The 22515-nt window shown below is 46.0% G+C and overlaps 1 protein-coding gene across 1 annotated transcript in view; it reads right to left on the reverse strand.

Annotated features, from left to right (window-relative positions):
* The window catches only part of LOC140389035 (uncharacterized), a 338021-nt gene that overhangs the window by 149567 nt on the left and 165939 nt on the right, over positions 1-22515 (reverse strand). The window contains exon 7 of the mRNA XM_072473199.1: positions 13822-13887. Coding sequence (XP_072329300.1) covers positions 13822-13887 — 66 coding nt within the window. The remainder of the gene's footprint in view (positions 1-13821; positions 13888-22515) is intronic.

Raw genomic sequence — 22515 nt, forward strand, 5'->3', positions numbered from 1 at the left:
TGAGCACAGCAAGGTTTAACATGGGACTGGAGAATAGCCCACAGTATGATGTTTGGATTCACGTGGTAGAAGACTCTTCGGGAGGGGAACAGTCTAGATCAGAATTCTGCAAGTAAGAACCAGCCTGCACGGTGAACAGCACCATGCATGACTATACCTTGGAACTGAAATTAGTTAAAGACTACCAATAGTCTGATTGAGGTCTACAAAATTATGAGAGGTAGCAACAAGCTTTTTCCAAGAGTGGGGGTGTCAATTACAAGGGGTCACGATTTCAAGGTGAGAGGGGGAAAGTTTAAGGGAGATGTGCGTGGAAACTTTCTTATGCAGAGGGTGGTGGGTGCCTGGAATGCTTTGCCAGCGGAGGTGGTAGAGGCGGGCACAATAGCATCATTTAAGATGCATCTGGACAGATATATGAACGGGCGGGGTACAGAGGGAAGTAGATCCTTGGAAAATAGGTGACAGGTTTAGATAAAGGATCTGGATCGGCGCAGGCTGGGAGGGCCGAAGGGCCTGTTCCTGTGCTGTAATTTTCTTTGTTCTTTGTAATAAACCGTTTATGTTTAAACATGCAAGCTCCCATCATTGAGACATCACCGTGGACAATATCGTAACATGGTTGGCAGCAGTGGGAGCTCCTAAAAGATGTCACATCAAAGATAGTAACATAATCAACATGGTCTCAGTGATATGAAAGCTGGTAACTAAATGCATGAACGCAGAACAGTATCTCAAGGTCTGAAAAACTTACGCCAACGTAGAGATACGCACCCAAGAAGAAAACTTGAAGGCAAAGTTGAAGAACCTTCACTACCGAAAATTGCAAGAACCTGCGTGACACAGTTCATGAGATGGTGAGCAAAAAATTATAAAAAGTCGCAGTACTTATATTTGAGAATAGGTGGCAGTTCCACAGGTTCAGTTGTTGGCAGCAGCTGAAAGAGAGCTGCATGTACAACACAAAGGTTTAAAAAAACACAGAAATGTCAGACAGAGTTAAATACAGCACCTGTAGAGAACACAAAAAAACCCAAAAGAAAGTCCCTGCAGAGTTAAATATAAAAATAATTGCTGCTGTACCGAAGATTTTTTTAAAAGTGGCAACCAGAGCAAACTTGCTTTAAGTTTTTTATAAATGGGCCACAAGCCCACTGGGTCTCCCAAAGTGCTAGACATTCAAAGACAAGGAGGCGATGACCTGCAGAGTTTACGGGCAGCAATCGCTGCAGTGCTTTATTTCTAAGAAAAAAACAAGAAAATGTAACTGTTTAGCAGACTTGAAGGAAGTGATTCAGCTGATTCCAAGGATCCCAAAAGTACATGGGAAAAACAGAGCGAGAAAGGTTCTTGCGGAGTTAAAAAACCCCAGAAGAATTGCCCCAAACCCGATCTTTGCAGGCCAGAGACTAAATTGCCTCCGTTTCCAAAGTTAAAACAAAAGCTTCCGTTTTTGTCGGTGAGCCCTCCAGGGGCCTGGAAAGAGATGGGAAAAATATAAACACAGAAAAGCCGACAGCTGCTGACAACCCGAGTGAAAAAAATGTTTACTGTCTTAAAGCGGCAACACATTTAAAGTGGTAAATACAAGCAAAAAGAAAGCAGCCATGGACAGCAAATTAGTAGAGACTCTAGAAAGAGGACAATATACAACAAGAGATCCCAGAAAAAGAAAACTCCACCAAGGCCAATAAGAGACCTCGGAGAGTGGGCAACTCCTTTGAGGGAAACAAGAGACTCCAGAGAGAATTGGCAACTCTGGTAAGGGAACAAGAGACCCCAGAGAGAGACAGAAAGAGACAGCAACAAGAGACCAGGGAGACGACAAATCTGCCAAGGGCAATAAGAGACCCTGAGAAGGCAACTCTGCTGAAGGCTACAAGAGATCCCAGGTCAGCGAGAGAATAAACAGTTGAAAGAACAGTTGATTGTCCTTCAAGATCAAATGCAAAAGGAATGCGTAACCATTCAGAAGATGAAGGCATGAAGACAGTCTTAAACAACAGAACGAAAGCAGAGCAGAAGGAACTCTACGGAATCACAGGACAACTCAAGATGAAGCAAGTGAACTTCACAAAGTAAAGGAAAACCTTCACATATTGCAAGAGTTCCTTAGGTCAAAGTTTATTCCTCTGATGGATTACAAAGAGAAGCAAAATGGCTTTAATATCATTCTGAGCAAACAGATAAACCAGTTGACAAAGGCTCAGAAATGTTCTAGGAAAAAGCTACAAGGGCGGCATGCTGGCACAGTGGTTATCCCTGCTGCCTTACAGCTTCAGGGACCCAGGTTCAATTCCAGCCTCGGTTGACTGTCTGTGTGTTGTTTGCGTTTTTTCCCCGTGTCTACGTGGGTTTCTGCAGGGAAGTGGGCCGAGGTAGAGTGCTCATTCAGAGGGTCGGTGCAGACTCGATGGCCTCCTGCTGTACTGTATTCAATGAAACAGGATGAAGAGCTGCAGAAGCAGTTGAATGAAAGAGACGAGGCATTGAAAGGGAAAATCGTAGAACTTGATAAATTGTACAACTTGATAACGAAGCCATGAGTAGCACAAATACAGAACTAAAACAAGTTCAGACATCGCTGATGACAGACCTGGCCAACAGTGAAACTGAGACAAAAAACAGTTACAAACTTCTGTTTGACAGAGAAAGAAGAGGCAGAAATGAGATCGGAAAATGCAAATTCAAGACTGAGGTGTAAGGCACTGGGAGAAGCTAAAGCGCTAACTGTCTCAGATGTATTGAACACCATTGAGTTGAATGAAAAAATTCATCAGCTTGCAAAAAGACTTGAAAATACAAAAGCAAACAAATGTTTGGCTGAAATTTTAAAACAAGTGGAAGTGAAGGTTCCATGTATAAAACATCCAATGCCCAGCAAGAGCACGGTGTACACTATGGAGAAAAGATTGTCAGAGGAGTGATGCTGACAGTAGATAATGGATCCCCTCGAACAAATAAATTCACCAGCAGCAATTAAGTTTCATCAGCTGAATATTAAGGGAGTGGAAGCCTTTTCCATTCAGAAAGACTGCTGGCTGATTGGGAGGGGAGGTGATCTAATGGCTACGTGGACACATTCAATCCCAAACTGAACTTGGAGGGAAGCATCAGACTGCTGTAAAATATATTGCTCTTTCTTGCTTAGCGCTGCCATCCATGGGGAATATTGATTGGCCTTTGCAAAGAGGGCATCAAGGGCCCATTGACGCTCCTGTGAATGGCAGACTGGCTAATGACTGGAAAAAAAAATACAGGTTGGGTTTACTTTCACTGTTACACGCAATGCAAAGCAAGTCGAGTACACGAGTTGCAGGTCTTTGTGTAAGAGGCTGCACTGATCTGTGACATCCTCTCTAGACTCCTACTGCACTGCTGCCTAGAATATTGGAAAGAGGTCCCTTCTGATGCTAAAGAAAAAGGGAAAGGGGCAGGATGTCTATGATCAGCCCTCACCCTTTGTGGTTTCCCTTCAACCTCAGATACTGGTCTCTAAAGTCTCCCAACCTGTTGCTGCTGCTCTTTTTCGTCAACCAAAGTAACAGAGTTAGGGTGACTCACAATATAATACACACAAAACAATGTAACGAGGAAGGATTATTGATCACAACAATTTCCCCACTATCAATAGGCCATGAATAATGCATGAGCTCAAAAATTACTCATAAATCTTGGGTGCAGGCAGAGAGGTGGGGAGGAGAGAAGTGTAAACGTAATACATCTGTGCTTGACCAATGTTTGATTTATGGTATCTGAAAAGGTTATGATAGCACCTTCCAATTATCAACTTTACCATAACACTGACCTATAAAAGAAAGATTTAAACGTTCTGTTTAAACTGTCACAATGCAATTAAATTGAGCCAATTACTCAGTACATCTGAGGTCATTGGTCAGAAAACAAAATTATGTGTGCATGAACTATAACATGCAATACTTCAAAATTAGATGTATAATGGGCATCAAACAGAAATTATATTAAGATCAATGGTTAAAAAAAGGTATTTAAATAATCTTAAATGATTTTAACCACTGAATATCATAGTTTGTCACCTGGAGAAATAAAACCATGGCAGGTTTATAAAGACCATACAGTCAAGTGTTGCTCACTGGCCTGTCCCCTCCCCGTCCCGTCCCCTGTCAGGTATGAGTTTACAGCAGCTCCATGCTGCGATATACCTCCATGCTTATATGAAAAATGAGGAGGAAAATAAGCAGGAAATGAAGGTTTGTATTCTTGTAGTACCTTTCACAACCATTAGACACTTATAGAGTTGAGCAATATAAGTGGTCTTCAAATTAAAAAAAAAACGTCAAAATAATTAAAACCTTTCCATTGATGAAGAATCTCAGGTGGTGATTCATAATACCATGCAATACCTATTTTCTCTCAATGAAAATCCTAGTGACAACCAGACGTCATCGAGCATGTGATTGATTGAGATTTTGACTCTTAATTAAAGGTATTTGATTCTTGCTTTCGTGTTTGCTTTATTCATTTGTGAATGATTCTATTAATGTTCATATCATTTGGAGATATTAATCAATGTTGAAGCTACAAATGCTTGGCTCACAGATCTGTTGAACTGATGCATCAAAATATAAATACTTTGTGGTAAAGTGTTTTTTTATGGAAGATATAATGGAAAAACCTTTCTTTGGATTGCCATCTTGCCGTGGTGGAGAGGCTTGAAGGTTCCGTTGATCCAGGGGGCAATGCCATCAGGAGTCTTAAACTCTGGGCAGGTTGACCCATGATGGCACGGTCAGAGGGGAGGAACCAGACAAAGCACAATCCAAAACAAGTCCTCAACGGTGGATCAGGTAGAAGATTCTCATATGGTATCAACGGCTGCAATGGCGGAAGAAGGCTGCAACAGTAGGGAGATCCCCAGTAATCGAGGTTCCCTTGCCAATGCAACTGGATCTACCCTCTGTTAAGGACTGTGCCTGATTGTTGTGTTCTGTTGTCTTGTCCTTGCAATGATTCATGCAGAACTACTGGTGACTTAACTAGAATGATGTTTTATTGATGTACACGTGGTAAAGGCAACTCATGGAGGGCAGCACAGTAGCCCAGTGATTAGCACTGTTGCTTCACATTACCAGGGTCCCAGGTTCGATTCCAGGCTTGGGTCACTGTCTGTGTGGAGTCTGCACGTTCTCCCCGTGTCTCTGTGGATTTCCTCTGGGTGCTCCGGTTTCCTCCCACAAGTCCCGAAAGATGTGCTTGTTAGGTAAATTGGGCACTCTGAATTCTCCCTCTGTGTACCCGAACAGGTGCCGGAATGTGGCGATTGGGAGCCTTTCACAGTAACTTCATTGCAGTGTTAATGTAAGCCAACTTGTGACAATAAAGATTATTATATTATTATTATAAAGTAACAATCAGAATTGTGATACAGACCAAGGTATCAGAGAGTTACATTAGACGCTCTTGGAACTATCCTTATGTGCAAATGTTCTGGTGTATGCTTTACAACCTTCTGCCGATAGCCGGATGTCACATAACTGACGGCACCCGCTCGTCAGAGGTCACACCGCTGAGTGTATGCAACATTGTCCACAAGCATATCACCACACTGATGTGCAATGACATACCCACATTAAATAATGTCCCACACCAGGCACCTACCTAGATGAAACCAACAGCTCCCGGGGTCTCTTAGATGGACAATCATACTCGTTAGCAAGTGATCACCGAAGAAGTAGAAAATAATGTAAAAATGTGCATTATCCTTCTTACACAACATTTTGTACTTGAATATGATTTTATATTCATTTGCCACTTACACCAATCTACGTTAAGATCAAATAATGGAGAATACTTGTGTGGATGGAGAAAACATGTGTATATTTTACTTGGCAGTTATTTCTATAGTATAGAACACAATAATGATAATAGATGGGTGACTTCCCCCAGTGGGTGCTGTTAGTGGAGTGTCCTACCATAACTCATGCATATTTTAAATCCAGTGGTGCATACTGAAAATTCAGGTGTGGACTTCCAATATATAAAGACCTGAGATTTCCAGAATGCAAGTACAAATTGAATGAGAGGAAATCACAGGCCGAGGATCTGGGCTATATACTGAAGTTTTAAAATATTGAGAAACTTCCTTTCTTTAAACCTTTTCAGTAGATTATAGATGATAAAATATATATATTTAGAAGTGAGCACAGAAATAAGATTAAAATATTTTCATAGAATTCAAGTAACAGTTGTCAACTCTTGTGTTCTCCCGCAGGTCTTTGTTAGCTATGAGGATATTCCTCCTCCTGATCCTGTCTATTCACATAAGCAATAAATAGCTGCAACTATAGGAAGCAAGGGCACTCCATCAGTGTTGTCACTTTGAGTTGTGTGAAATTTCCATAGCTGGGTAACTATGCCAAATTCAGCACCTGTATCACACATTGGATCGAAAAAACTCAGCTTGTTGATGTGCCATTAAAGGACACATCCCTTAAGGGAAACCACCGCAAGGCATGACGATAAAGAATGGGATAGATTATTGTTTTACTGCAATACGTGGGTGGAATGCAGAAAGGAAAATCAGGTAGGAGGGTTCACAGCAGTAGCAGAACACACCCGATTTCCTTCCTATTCAAATGAAAGAAACAAAGTTCAGCAGGTTCTGTAAGGAGCGTGCAGTCCTCGCTTTCCTTTATGTGCTTCACCCAGGTGAAATTTAACTCCCAGGCTGTAAAAACAGTCATCTATCCCAATGTGTTTTAACAAGCTAATTCCAGGCTATGTTTAAAATACACTCAAATTAACTGACTGAAATTTTGGTGCTTGTAAGAACATCAATCTCACATTGAATTTATGCTCCATTCTAATTGACCACGTAGAAAAGATTTTGAAATGAATCCAATGTTAGCCGCAGTGAAATACGTACTGACGGTTCTGAAAATTTTATAAAAGGAGTTTACGTTTTTAATAAAAGACCAGAGGCTCTAAAATTCGCATTTGCGCAGCATCCATAATGGAAGAATTAGCTGGGCTGTTCTTTGACTTCCGTGTAACGTCAACGTGAAGTCAACAGAGTGGCCTTGCCATGTGCCCAAAGCCAGTGCTTTGATCCAAGCTGGTGTCATAAATGGACAGGAAGATTGCAGAATGGAACCACGGCTAAAAAGATCCTAACTTTTACTTTTTTTTTGGAAAACATGGAGGACTGCTAATTAGTTTTAACAATAAGAAAACAAATTATTAAACATGGTTCTGCTTTACTATCAGCCTTAGCTTAACAAATACACACTGATTTTAAGATTAACATGATTACAAAGTATACCTTAAGCTACAATGGTCTCAGTATCACAAAATCCCTTTAAACACACACTCTGCTCTGAACCCATGTGAATGTCTGTGAATTTATCCTCGACCACTCCCCCCCCCACACCCCAAAAAGAGTTGTTATACTGTGAGCCACCTTATCTCACTGAACTCCGGCTTCAGCAGGAGTGATTTCAAATTCCACTTTCAAGAAGTCACACTGGCAAATCTTCTTTTAAACAATGCTGTCTCCCCACTGTATCCATCAAGGATCCTCTTACAGGTTTTGCACTTGCCCTCTTCAGGATTTCTTTATCTTCACAGCTGCTTTAATAATCAATTTCCATACTGCATTAAAATGGCATCAAACTTCTGACTTATCTCTGAAGTCTGCTTTCTCACTTTAAATCTGGTTGTTGCAGCTATCTCTTTCACTCACTACATTTTATTTTATTTTCCCTTGAATTTTCCTCTGAACAATACTTTCTTCAACTTCTTGGTCTCGTTCCATAAGACCATAAGATATAGGAGCAGAATTAGGCCATTTGGCCCATCGAGTCTGCTCCGCCATTCGATCATGGCTGATATGTTTCTCATCCCATTCTCCTGCCTTTTCCCTGTGACCCTTGATCCCATTATTTTAATTTTATTTTTTTAAAGAGCATCCAATTCATTTTTTCCCTTAGTGTTGGGTGGGGTTACTGGGTTATGGGGATAGGGTGGCGGCGTTGACCTTGGGTAGGGTGCTCTTTCCAAGAGCCGGTGCAGACTCGATGGGCCGAATGGCCTCCTTCTGCACTGTAAATTCTATGATAATCTATGATTTTTTCCAATTAAGGGGCAATTTAGCATGGCCAATCCACCTACCCTGCACATCTTTGGGTTGTGGGGTGAAACCCACGCAAACACAGGGAGAATGTGCAAACTCCACAGACAGTGGCCCAGAGCCTGGATCGAATCTGGGACCTCGGCGCCATGAGGCAGCAATGCTAACAATTGCGCCACCGTGCTGCCCTCTTGATCCCATTATTAATCAAGAAACTATCTATCTCTGTCTTAAAGATACTCTGTGACTTGTCCTCCACAACCTTCTGCGCCAATGAGTTTCACTGGTTCGCACCCACTCGTGAGTCCAAACACCCATGAAGAAATTCCTCCTCATCTCAGTTTTAAAAGGATCATCGATTCAGTCGGGTTCTTGTCTCTCCTACTAGTGAAAGCATCTTCTCCACATCCACTCTATCTAGGCCTCTCAGTATTCTGTAAGTTTCAGTAAGATCCCCCCTCATCCATCTAAACTCCCTCGAATACAGACCCAGAACCCTCAACCGCTCATCTGACAAGCCTTTCACTCTGGGGATCATTCTTGTGAACCTCTGCTGGACTCCCTGCAAGGCCAGCACATCCTTCCTTAGATACGGGGCCCAAAACTGCTCACAATACTCCAAATGGGGTAGTACATCCCTGCACTTGTATTCTAGCCCTCTAGAAATGAATGCCAACATTGCATTCGCTTTCCTAACTGCCAACTGAACCTGCATGTTGACCTTAAGAGAACCCAAGTCCCTTTGTGCTTCAGATTTCTGAAGCCTTTCCCCATTTGAAAAGAGTCTATGCCTCTATTCTTCCTATCAAAGTACATAATCTCACACTTTTCCACATGGTATTCCATCTGCCACTTTTTTGCCCACTCTCCTAGCCTGTCTGCAGCCTCCCTGCTTCCTCAACACTACCTGCCCCGATACATATCTTGGTATCCTCTGTTGCCTTAACTTCAGTCTACCAAAGACATTGGGTGGGATTCTCCCAACGGGAGTCTAAGTGCCGACGGCGGAGTAAATCCCAGACCCCTATTCTCCCCCCTCCGTGGGGCTAGCAAGGGCGTTGTATGATTTACGGGGGCGGGGCCTCGGCACGGCATCAGAGACCCGGCGCCGCGTAAATGACGCGGCACCTTGGGTCCCGCACATGCACAGTTGGGCCGGCGGCAACTAGCGCATGCGCTGTGGCCGTCCTCCCCCAAGCCGCCCCGCACAAACATGGAGGATGAATCCAGGCTCACCGGCGGAAGAAAGGAGGCCCGCCAACAGAGAGGCCGGCCCGCCGATCGGTTGATCCCGATCGCGTACCAGGACACTCCGTAGGCCCCCCAGGGAAAGGAGCCCCACTCACACCCCCCCCCCCCCCCAACAGACCACCCCCCAAGCCTTCGCGACGAGTACCTACCGGCAGCGGCCAGGTGTGGACGGCGCCGGCGGGACTAGGCCGTTCACGTGCGGCCGCTCAGCCTATTCGGGCCGGAGAATCGGCGCTCGCCGTTTGCAGCGATTCTCTGAGCGGCCCAGAGCGATTCTCGCGACGCTGGTTTCGGAGGGGTTGGAGAATCACTTGCGGGGGTTGGGGCGGCGTGGTGCAATTCGGGGGCACCCCGGTGATTCTCCCACCTGGCGGGGGGGGGGGGGGGGGGATACCGTGCATTATTTCTGTCCCAATGCCCTGATTGTCTGGACTTTATCTGGTTCTTTGGGAAGTCTGCCTTTTTCAGTCCCCTTGTCCTGTCTGTCATAATATATACCAGTATATCATGGTGCAGATACACACACACTGATGGACACACAGCGGGACCAATCAACACACACAACACCGCAGCCAATCACCAGTTAGAGCACACGCAGTATAAAGACAGGGGGCGTCAGAGTTCCCGCTCATTCGAGCTGCAGCCTCCGAGTAGGATAGAGCTCACAGCCTGCAGCACAGATCTTCACCATGTGCTGAGTGCATAGACTGGTTAGGACAAGGCATAGCTCTTTAGTTCAATCTAATATCGTGTTAACGCACAATGAAAGTATGTTCAACAGTTTTTGACTTAATAAAATAGTGTTGTACTATTTTAAGTGTTGGTGGCCTGTATGTGTTCCACGGATCCAGAGCACCCAACACATCACTGTCCAGTCTTTCTTCAGGCAAAGTTGAGAGGTGTCCTCTCCCAATATCCTATCTCCCAACCGCAACATATCCACCTAAAAACTAAACTCAAAAGCCTTCCTTCATTAAAAAAGCTCCCCGTTGCTAAGCAACGGGGCTGGTTTAGCACACATGGGGCTGGTTTAGCACACTGGGCTAAATCGCTGGCTTTTAAAGCAGACCAAGCAGGCCAGCAGCATGGTTCAATTCCCGTACCAGCCTCCCCGAATAGGCGCCGGAATGTGACGACTAGGGGCTTTTCACAGTAACTTCATTGAAGCCTACTTGTGACAATAAGCGATTTTCATTTTCCAACTACCACATCCGTCTGCTAGCTTATTTCATTCTCATGCTGTTACCCTCTCTCAGCATAATAAAAGCAGTTGGAATTGGAAGCAAAACCCTTCACACAGACATATTTGTCCAGCAGGAATCCAACTACAGGTTTACTCTTTCTTTACTCAGAAATACTAAATTAAATCCACTTAAAACCATACCTTACTTTTTAAATATAAATCCCTTAAAACTTACCTTTCTTTTCCGAGCACCAACTCACAAGTTCTGAACTGATTTCACTTCAGGCCTCAGCTAAAATCTGCTAGCGAGCTGAGGGTGCAAACTGGCAGCTTAGCAGTCGTTGGAGGGTTACAAAACTGAACCAACCAAATGGTCAGGCCGTGAGGGGGAGGGAGACAATTCCGGGGAATGGCCTAGGTGCACTGACAGAGGACCAAAGTGATTTTGTGGAATCAGGGGGAACACTCTGTTTTCTCCTGGCCAGAAGTTAAACTTTCCTCCTGTGTTTTTTTGAACGGCCCCTCGCAGCTCCCTCAGGTATCATTCATGAAGTCAATTAACATATTCTTCTGAACCGTAAAAGTGTAATTAGAGTCGTACCACAGACATCGGACCCTGATATGCAAATTTAAGCAAACTGAATTAGTAGCAGCCAAACCTTGGTCGTCAATTGAGTGGCAGACTTGCCACACCCCCAATCAAGTGCCAACTGTTGGCTGCATATTTCTCAGTTAAGACCCCGGCATCTGACAGCTTAAAATGTTCTGATTGAAGCAGGTTGATTCCTGTTGTTTTTGAACCACTTTATATATATATTAAGTGTAATGTTGCCTTTAGAAACATAGCAAGACAATTATTTTCTTTGACAGAGTCATACAGACTCGAAAGGTTAGCTCCCTTCTCTCTGCAGATGCTGACAGGCCTGCTGAGATTGTCCAGTATTCACAGTTTTTATTTCCGATTCCAGCTTCCGCAGTAATTTGCTTTTACAATTATTTTCTTATTTAACTATGCTTGCCCAAATATACTACTGATAATAAATACACACGTGACAGCATAATTAGTAATATGATTTGAGATCATTTACCTCACGTAGTACCTCAAACTCTTTATAGTCTATAAGAATTGAAGATAAGGTGTAAATATTTTCAAGAAACCAAGGTGGGATGGTCTCCCTCTGTCACTGGCGGGTTGGGTACAGGCGGTTAAAATGAACTTGTTGCCGCAATTTCTGTTTATCTTTCAATGCCTACCGATTTTCCTGCCAAAGGCTTTTTTCAGGGAGGGTGAGGGAAGGATTACGCTGTTCATATGGGGAGGGAAGGTGGCCAGAGTGAGAAAGGTGCTGCTATAGAGGGGAAGGCAGGCGGGGGGTTTGGGTCTTCCGAACCTGATGTACCACTACTGGGCGGCGAATGTGGAGAAGGTGCGGATCTGGGTCAGAGGGGTTGATTCCCAGTGGGTCAGAATGGAGGAGACTTTGTGCAGGGAGTTGGGACTGAAAGCACTAACAACAGCGCCGCTCCCGATAGCTCCGGGGAAATACTCAGGGAGTCCGGTAATAATAGCTTCATTGAAAATCTGGAGGCAGTTTCGCCAACACTTCGGGTTGGGGGCAGGGTCAAGGGAAATGCCGATTCAGGGGAACCACAGATTTGAGCCGGTGGGATGGAAATTTCTGGAAATGGGAAGAGAAGGGGATTAAGACACTAAAAGACTTGTTTCTTACGGGTCGGTTTGCAGGATTGAAGGAGCTGGAAACGAAGTATGGGCTGGAGCGGGGAGAAATGTTTAGATACATGCAGGTTCGAGATTTTGCCAGAAAGGAGATACAGAACTCCCCGGATGAACCAGCCTCCACATTGCTGGAGGAGGTGCTGACGACAAGGGGACTGGAGAAGGGGGTAGTGTCAGCGGTGCATGGAGCTATTTTGGAAGAGGATAAGGCACCACTGGAAGGGATCAAAGCAAAGTGGGAGGAAGAGTTGGGAGAGGTCATAGAAGAGGGGGTCTGGTGTGAGGTGCTCTGGAGAGTAAATGCCTCCACCTCATGTGCGAGGTTGGGGCTGATACAGCTGAAGCTGGTATACAGAGCACACCTCGCGAGGATGAGCCAATTCTTTGAAGGAGTAAAAGATATGTGTGAGCGTTGCGGGGGGTGCCCCGCTAATCACGTTCATATGTTTTGGTCCTGTCCAAAGCTAGAGGATGACTGGAAGAAGGTTTTTAGGGTAATTTCCAAGGTGGTGCATGCAAAACTGGACCCGGGTCCCCGGGAGGCCAGATTCGGGGTGTCGGACCAGCCAGGGTTGGAAACGGGTGCGGAGGCAGATATCCGTTGATCGCCCGAAGGCGGATCCTGTTGGGATGGAGAGCAGCCTCTCCACCCTGTGCCCTGGCGTGGCGGGGGGGGGGGACCTGTTGGAACTCTTGACTCTTGAGAAGATTAAGTTTGAACTGAGAGGAGGGACGGAGGGGTTCTACAAGTCATGGGCATTATTCATTATGCACTTTCAAGAACTGGATAACATCGAACATTAGTTGGGGGGGGATGGATGGGAGGGTTGGGGGGAGGGGGGCTGTGTGTATTAAGGGTGACTATGGGTAATCCCTGATTCCTTTTTGTCATTTGTTTATGTAAACATGCGGGCTAATGTTTGGGGTTTGGTGCGAGGATGGGATCGTTGTTATTGTTATGGGGATTGACATATTTGTTGTTGATTATTGTTTATTGTTGGTGGGTGTAAATTTGGGAGAAAATGTGAAAAAGGAGGAAAATAAAAATATTTTTTAAAAAAGAAAATATATTTTCAAGAAACATGCGATGGTCATTTAGCCAGCAAATTCATCTAATATTGATCATCTTCATTCCCACTCCCATCCCTAATCTCTTTCTAATTCCAAGTCTTCTCCTGAAGTTTCTTAAAAGATAAGAAAATATAATTAAATAACTTGTAGCTTTGCTGCATTAAGGAAGTGACAAAGGTGCACTCCTCAACTTCAGATACAGTATGGAAAATGTAACCCAGACTGATAGGTCAATCAACAGCAAACACAGCGATTCTGTGCATTCTAACCTCATAGATTAACATTACAATTAAAAACGTATTTAAATTGCACAAGCTCATCAGGTGGCTTTATGCTGGCGCATGCTTTTTAAAAAAAAAGTATTCTTTGATTCTTTCAAACAAAATGTAATGATTATCAAAGCTGAATAGAAAACCAAACAGCAATGATTAAATGGACATTTTCTTTATGTACAAACTGACTTCCACTCACCTGGTCTGTAAAAGCTCAGCAAAAGCTTCGCTACCAGCCAAGACATAACTGATTCCAATGGAAATGCTGCAGAAAAACAGAGAAAAATAAATTAAAGGTAAATATTTTGTTCAGCTATCAAATACAAGGTCATTGTGATTTCAATGTACCATACCCAGAGTAGGCCTCCAGTTAAAATTACAGTTAAGCCTCAGTGATGTTACTGTTATGTATCAATACTTATTATTTGCGATTCAAATTGTAAAGTGACTCTGTTAACAACTATTTATATTTACTAATAATAGATATATTCAATGCTTTAGTGGTGACAATTTTGATTTTGAAGTTAAATAACTTTTGTTGCATGTTTTGCTGTCTGACTTCAATTGTTGCAATTTGGCAAGAAAAGGTTAACTCATTCACTAGCTATATTGTAGGAATCCTGTTTGAGGGTTGGTTAGGTTATTTCACATGTGATCTGACTGTATGATTTAAAGCAGGCATCACTGGCAGTAAATCTCAGGTGATTTCTCAGTGAATATTTAAGGTGGCGGGTTAAAGATTTTGCTAGTTCCTAGAGCATCAGGATACCAAATATAGTGGTTAGCACTATGGCTTCACAGCACCAGAGTCCCAGGTTCGATTCCCGGCTTGGGTCACTGTCTGTGCGGAGTCTGCACGTTCTCCCCTGTCTATGTGAGTTTCCTCCGGGTACTCCGGTTTCCTCCCACAAGTCCCAAAAGACGTGCTATTAGGTAATTTAGACATTCTGAATTCTCCCTCTGTGTACCCGAACATGTGCCAGAGTGTGGCGACTAGGGGATTTTCACATTAACTTCATTTCAGTGTTAATGTAAGCCTACTTGTGACAATAAAAGATTATTTAAAAATCCCAGAATCCTCATGTATACCTTACAAATGTTTGCAATGCTGTTTCAGGTTAATTGTAATTATTAAAACACCAGGTTAAAGTCCAACAGGTTTGTTTCGATGTCACTAGCTTTCGGAGCGCTGCTCCTTCCTCAGGTGAATGATGAGATTCACCTGAGGAAGGAGCAGCGCTCCGAAAGCTAGTGACATCAAAACAAACCTGTTGGACTTTAACCTGGTGTTGTAAGACTTCGTACTGTGCTCACCCCAGTCCAACGCCGGCATCTCCACATCGTAATTATTAAAACAAAGCTAAAAATAACTATGTCGCTAAATATATCATAATCATGATCATTTCAATACACAGCAGCGTTTCTCTGGGATCATAGAATCATAGAATTTACAGTGCAGAAGGCGGCCATTCGGCCCATCAAGTCTGCACTGGCCCTTGGAAAGAGCACCCTACTTAATCCCACGCCTCTACCCCATCCCCATAGCCGAGTAACCCCACCTAACCTTTTGGACACTAGGGGCAATTTAGCATAGCCAATCCACCTAACCTATACATCTTTGGGGCTGTGGGAGGAAACTGCAGCACCTGCAGGAAACCCATGCAGACAGAGAGAGAAAGTGCAAACTCCACACAGTCACTCGAGGCCGGAACCCTGGAGCTGTGTTGCAGCAGTGCTAACAACTGTGCCACCATGCACAGTGTTGGGACCACTGATTGTTTTGATACTTATTAATGACGTGGACTTTGGTATTTCAGGGATAATTTCAAAGTTCACAGGTTGCATGAAATAGTGAGAAGGGTAGGAACAGAAGGGATAAACAGGCTGGTGAAATGGGCAGATACAACATGGCAGATTAAAATTGAACACAGAGAAGCCTGACATGACACAGTTTGGTTAGAAGAATGAACAGAGATGACATAAGCTAAATGGTATAATTTTAAAAGGTGTGGAGGAACAGACAGAGACATGTGTGTGTGTGTGTGTGTGTGTGTGTGTAAGGGCACAAATCTTCAAAGGTGGCAGAACAAATTGAGAAGACTGTTGGGAATGTATGTAGGATCCTAGGCTTTTTCTATAGAATCAGAGAACACAAAAACAATAAAGTTAGACTAAACCTTTATAAACGATTGGTATAGTGTTCAAATTTGGACAATTCAGGAAGGATGTCAAGACCTCAGATAGGGCGCAGAAGAGATGAACTAAAATAGCACCAGGAAACAGAGACTTTGGTTATGCGGAGAGTGTGGAAAATTAGGGGTTGTTCTCCTGAGAGCTGGGAGGTTAAGAGAAAATTTGATAGAGGTGCTCAATACCATGAATGGTTTCATGAAGCTTGTTCCAGTGACCACCAGAGGGCACAGGTTTAAGGTGATCGACAAAAGAAGCAGAGGAATAATGAGGATTTTGTTTGAAAAATGCAATGTGTTGTGACTTGGATGCACTATGAGGTTGTCAAATGGCTCGCATAACAACAGCGACACATTTAAAGAACCACTTAAAATGATCATGGTCAATAGAAATTAAACACATTCTGGAGTGCAATGGATTCCACAAGAGTTTTCCAAATATCAACATCTGGATGTCTTGTCTGTGCTTTAACGAGAAAGCAAGCAGCTATCTTGGATCAAGGTGATAATCACTGAAGCGCTCTCTCTGGTGCAATTCTTAAGAGCTTTGGTGCCTTTTGGTACATAGCACTTTCTTAATGCTGAGTTTGTTGTCATTAATATATCAATTTCGTTAATAGGTTAGTATCTGCCAGTTGCAACACTTCGATTGTCATATCAGAAACAAATGCAACATTTATTGCCATAATTTTGGCCATATTAGCATGAGTGCCAGGTGCCTTTTTAAAATTTGTATATGTAGGGTTACTTAGTAAATTTGGTTGGTGCCAATTCCCTAAGTCTGACCATTGTGAAAACATTGTACTGGAATATCTGGAGTATGATACATTTTCTCAATATTCAGAATGTCATATTATGCTTGACAGTAAGTGTAAAGTGAAATTTCATTGTAAATTGTGAGAAGAAAAACACAACTCCTGCCAGTCACCTATGGAATAATATTGAGAGGTAATCCGAGAATGATTGAGTCCTCGATGTCATAGCAATTTCCCAGCTTAGGGGATATTGCATAGCCCCTGTAGCAGAGCAAATGTTGGAAAAAGAGATTGTAGGGAACAGCAATGAAGTGAAATTAAAGTGTTTGATGCTAACATTAACAGTTTCCAAATATTTGAATGTGTGTATGTTTTGTGCTGTACAACATATTTTGTGCCAATTTATGTTGCTACTGGTATTATATAAAATTCAGTATAACTGCTGAAGAAAGCAACAAAAATGATAGTTGCATCCCAGGGGAGACTTAAAGAAATGATAAACATCCACACTAAAGATAGTGGCATCTGTCAGCTGCAGAAAATCCACACTTAATGAGCTGAATATCGATTCCTTCAGTGGAGTAGATACTTGTCTGAATAGTTTGTAATGATTCTAGGCAGGAATGTTTTTTCGGTTTATAAACTTAACCCCCACAAAAGATGTAATCAGCAGATATTACCAGTAAAGAAGATGATTTCCAAGTAACCTCTCTTTAATAAACTCCTTTCGAGGAAATAAGAAAGGTAAGGGCATCTTGATTATTAGCTGAAAAGAATGCTTGCAAGGTCCTAACCCGATGGGTTTAGTAGGAAATGCCGACAAAGTCTTTTATTGCTGATGTGACTGCTATGTTTTCATTAACCTTTTCTCTCCATCAACAAATCAGCAGAACATAAGTCAGTAAAGTCCAGGCAGGGAACTCTGCAATGGTCTTTTGAATGCTGACAGGGAGGCCGTAAAATTTTATTACAGGCTTTCGTCATTCTCAGCAGGAAAGTGTGAAGATGCAGCAGAAATGCTGGTCAGGTATAGAGAGAGAGAATTTGGTCCATAACTCGCACCTGTTTTTTGGGTGTGAAATGCACACTGGGAATCAAGTTAAGGCAAACTCCCACACACAATCTTCACCCCTCGGCTTCTCCCAAAGAAGTGTGTTTCGCTGATAAAGTTGTAGCTGGTGACTTTTAGGTGCTCAAGATACCTGTCCAAAATTGATGAGAGACTTAATGAATATGCTGGTCGGAGATGTAACACCTGGTTTTGGACACCACTGCCAAATACGGTAAGAACGCAAATATTCATGAACTAACCCCAGCAATCTTAAAGGCAGCCACCAACGTTAGAGTAATTTTCCTATCTGCTACTTAACTCACTGTGGAGTTGGGAGGAGCAGGAACACAGAATCCCCAGAGAAATCAGGTAAATTGCAACTAGTGCCATTCTCGGAGGTTTCTGTTAAAATTATAGCTGAAGAGGAGAGAACCCATGTGCAAGTTCAACTCCAGAGTCCTGAAGAGCATATGCAACAGGAGCAGGAGTATTGGAACATAGGATCCAGGTACAACCTCCGCAAAGCCATCCGAGGTGCCAAGAGAGAATATCAGACCTCGCAGGGAGACCGTGTCCTGTCGGCCGTCGGGGTACTCCACGTAAACGTACTGTGGGTTCGCGTGAAGGAGGTGAACCCTTTCGACCAACGGGTCCGACTTGTGCGCCCGCACATGTTTTCGGAGCAAGGTGGGTCCTGGGGCCGCCAGCCAGGTCGGCAGCGACGTTCCAGAGGAGGACTTCCTGGGGAAGACAAGGAGGCGCTCATGAGGCGTTTGGTTAGTGCTAGTACAGAGTAGTGACCGGATGGAGTGGAGGGCGTCCGGGAGGAACTCCTGCCACCGTGAAACTGGGAGGTCCCTGGACTGTAGGGCCAGTAGGACGGTCTTCCAGACCGTGCCGTTCTCCCTCTCTACTTGCCCGTTCCCCTGGGGGTTGTAGCTGGTCGTCCTGCTCGAGGCTATACCGTTGCTGAGCAGAAACTGGCGCAGCTCGTCGCTCATGAAGGAGGACCCCCTGTCGCTGTGGAAGTATGCGGGGCAACCGAACAGTGTGAATATGGTGTTCAGGGCTTTAATGACTGTGGCCGCGGTCATGTCAGAGCAGGGGATGGCGAATGGGAAGCGGGAGTACTCGTCCACCACATTAAGGAAGTATATGTTGCGCTCGGTGGAGGGGAGGGGTCCTTTGAAATCCAGACTAAGGCGTTCAAAGGGGCGAGAAGCCTTAATCAGGTGCGCACCATCCGGCCTGAAAAAATGCGTTTGCACTCTGCGCAGATGTGGCAGTTCCTTGTGACTGTACGGACCTCCTCTAAAGAGTATGGGAGGTTGCGGGACTTAATAAAGTGGTAGAACCGAGTGACCCCCGGGTGGCAGAGGTCCTCGTGGAGGGTTTGGAGGCGGTTAATTTGTGCGTTGGCACGTGCCGCGGGATAGGGCATCGGACGGCTCGTTCAGCTTTCCGGGACGATACAAGATCTCGTAGTTGAAGGTGGAGAGCTCGATCCTCCACCTTAAGATCTTGTCGTTTTTGATTTTGCCCCGCTGTGCATTATCGAACATGAAGGCTACCGACCGTTGGTCAGTGAGGAGAGTGAATCTCCTGCCGGCCAGGTAATGCCTCCAATGTCGCACCGCTTCCACTATGGCTTGGGCTTCCTTTCCAACTGAGAGGTGGCGGATTTCTGAAGCGTGGAGGGTTCGGGAGAAAAAGGCCACAGGTCTGCCCGCTTGGTTATGGGTGGCCGCTAGAGCTACATCGGAGGCGTCGCTCTCGACCTGGAAGGGGAGGGACTCGTCGATGGCGCGCATCGTGGCCTTTGCGATATCCGCTTTGATGCGGCTGAAGGCCTGGCAAGCCTCTGTCGACAGAGGGAAGGTCGTGGTCTGTATTAGGGGGCGGGCCTTGTCTGCGTACTGGGGGACCCACTGGGCGTAGTATGAAAAGAACCCCAGGCAGCGTTTTAGGGCTTTTGAGCAGTGCGGGAGGGGAAATTCCATGAGGGCGCGCATACGTTCGGGGTCGGGGCCTATTATCCCATTGCGCACTACGTAGCCCAGGATGGCTAGCCGGTTTGTGCTAAAAACGCACTTGTCCTCGTTGTACGTGAGGTTCAAGGCTTTCGCGGTCTGGAGGAATTTTTGGAGGTTGGCGTCGTGGTCCTGCTGATCGTGGCCGCAGATGGTTACATTGTCGAGATACGGGAACGTGGCCCGTAACCCGTGTTGATCAACCATTCGGTCCATCTCTCGTTGGAAGACCGAGACCCCGTTTGTGACGCCAAATGGGACCCTTAGGAAATGGTATAATCGCCCGTCTGCCTCGAAGGCTGTGTACTTGCGGTCACTTGAGCGGATGGGGAGCTGATGGTAGGCGGACTTGAGGTCCACGGTGGAGAAGACCTTATATTGGGCAATCCGATTGACCATGTCGGATATGCGGGGGAGAGGGTACGCGTCTAGTTGTGTGTACCTGTTGATGGTCTGGCTATAGTCTATGACCATCCTTTGCTTCTCCCCTGTCTTTACTACCACCACCTGTGCTCTCCAGGGACTATTGCTGGCCTGGATTATGCCTTCCTTTAGTAGCCGCTGGACTTCGGACCGAATGAAGGTCCGGTCCTGGGCGCTGTACCGTCTGCTCCTAGTGGCGATGGGTTTGCAATCCGGGGTGAGGTTTGCAAACAAGGATGGGGGTTGCACCTTGAGGGTTGCAAGGTCGCAGATAGTGAGTGTGGGTATTGGGCCGCCGAATTTGAAGGTTAGGCTCTGTAGATTGCACTGGAAGTCTAATCCCAGTAATGTGGGGGCGCAGAGTTGGGGAAGGACGTAGAGCCTGTAGTTTTTGAACTCCCTCCCTTGCACCGTTAGGGTAACTATGCAGAAGCCTTTGATCTGTACGGAGTGGGATCCTGCAGCTAGGGAAATCTTTTGTGCGCTGGGATGGATGGTCAAAGACAGCGTCTTACCGTGTCGGGGTGGATAAAGCTCTCCGTGCTCCCGGAGTCGACCAGGCATGGTGTCTCGTGCCCGTTTATCAGCACCGTTGTCGTCGTCGTCTGGAGCGTCCGGGGCCGTGCTTGGTCCAGCGTCATTGAAGCCAGACGTGGTTGTAATGGTTGAGCGTCTTCTTCGAACCCCGTGGAGCCGTCGACACTGGGGTCCGTTGTTGCCGTCCAAGATGGCGTCGGGGGTGAACAAGATGGCTGCCCCCGTACATTGCACATGGCTGGGGGGGTCACAAGATGGCGGCGGGGGTGGACAAAATGGCCGCCCCCATGCGTCGCACAGGTCTGGGGTGGTCCAAGATGGCGGCGCCCTTCTTCCCCTCGTGGTGGCCGGGACCCAAAATGGCGGCGCCTGCGGGTCGCACATGGGGCGCTGGGGGGGTTGGGGAGCGTTAGGAACGCGCGGAACTCCCTCTTCTCCGGGGAGAGCGGTGGTCGGGACCCAAAGTGGTAGCGCCGGCGGGTCATACATGGGGCGCGGGGGGGGGGGGGTTGGGGAGCGTAAACGGCGTGCAGGGCTCCCTGTTCTCCCGGGACAGCGGCGACCTCGCGGGACCGGCACACAGCCGCGAAATGGCCCTTTTTCCCGCAGCTCTTACAGATCGCTGCGTGGGCCGGGCAGCGCTGCCGGGGGTGTTTCGCTTGGCCGCAGAAATAGCAGCGGGCTCCCCCGGAGCGGCTTGGCGTTTGAACCGCGCAAGCCTGTGGGGTGTCCGGGGGGGGGGGGGGGGGTGGGTTTGTCGCGACGGGTGCGTACGGAGCCCAATGGGCTGCCGCGCGGTCGGGGCCGTAGGCGCGGGTATTTCGTGCGGCCACGTCTAGAGAGGCTGCTAGGGCCCGTGCCTCTGAGAGTCCTAGCGACTCTTTTTCTAGAAGTCTTTGGCGGATTTGGGAGGAGTTCATACCTGCCACAAAAGCATCGCGCATTAACATGTCCGTGTGTTCGTTTGCGTTCACCGGCGGGCAGCTGCAGGCCCGTCCCAAAATTAGTAGCGCGGCATAGAATTCATCTATCGATTCTCCAGGACTTTGCCGTCTCGTTGCGAGTTGATAGCGAGCGTAGATCTGGTTTACTGGGCGAACATAGAGACTTTTTAGTGCTGCGAATGCCGTCTGGAAATCCTCTGCGTCTTCGATGAGGGAGAAAATCTCCGTGCTTAACCTCGAGTGCAGGACCTGTAGTTTTTGGTCTTCTGTGACCCGGCCGGTGGCCGTTCTGAGGTAGGCCTCGAAACAAGTCTGCCAGTGCTTGAAAGCTGCTGCTGCGTTCACTGCGTGGGGGCTGATCCTCAGGTATTCCGGGATGATCCTGAGCTCCATAGTCCTTTAGTCACGCTTAATAAATTGTAGCGCACAAAGACTCCGAGAGACGAATAGTGAAGTCGATGAGGCTTTATTAAGCGTGACTGTTCCCCCGCAGTTCAGTAGTAGACTGCCTGCGGGGGAGGACTCCTGGCACTTATACTCCGCCTTCAGGGCGGAGCTAGAGGTCAACGTCCAACCAGGACCCGGGATCTGTCAGCCAATGACATCACGGCTTCACAGTCCCACATGACCCCTAATGCATACTACCACAGGGCTATAAAGTGAAGCCGAGTAGTATCTCCAACAGCAGCGCACCCCACCCCGATGAACTCAATGCATTCCAAGCTCGATTCGAGCAGGAAACCAATTATCCGTTGTCGAGTGCCCCAGCAGCACATAATACACACATACCCATCATCACAGCTTCCGAAGTCAGATTGGCTTTCCTGAAAGTGAATCCTCGGAAGGCGGCAGGTCCGAACGGGATCCCTAGTCGTGCAGTCAGAGCCTGCGCGGACCAGCTGGCAGATGTGTTCGTGGACATCTTTAACCTGTCCCTACTCCTCTCCGAGGTCCACCTGCTTCA

The sequence above is a fragment of the Scyliorhinus torazame genome, chromosome 14, assembly GCF_047496885.1.
Source record: "Scyliorhinus torazame isolate Kashiwa2021f chromosome 14, sScyTor2.1, whole genome shotgun sequence".
Taxonomy (NCBI): domain Eukaryota; kingdom Metazoa; phylum Chordata; class Chondrichthyes; order Carcharhiniformes; family Scyliorhinidae; genus Scyliorhinus; species Scyliorhinus torazame.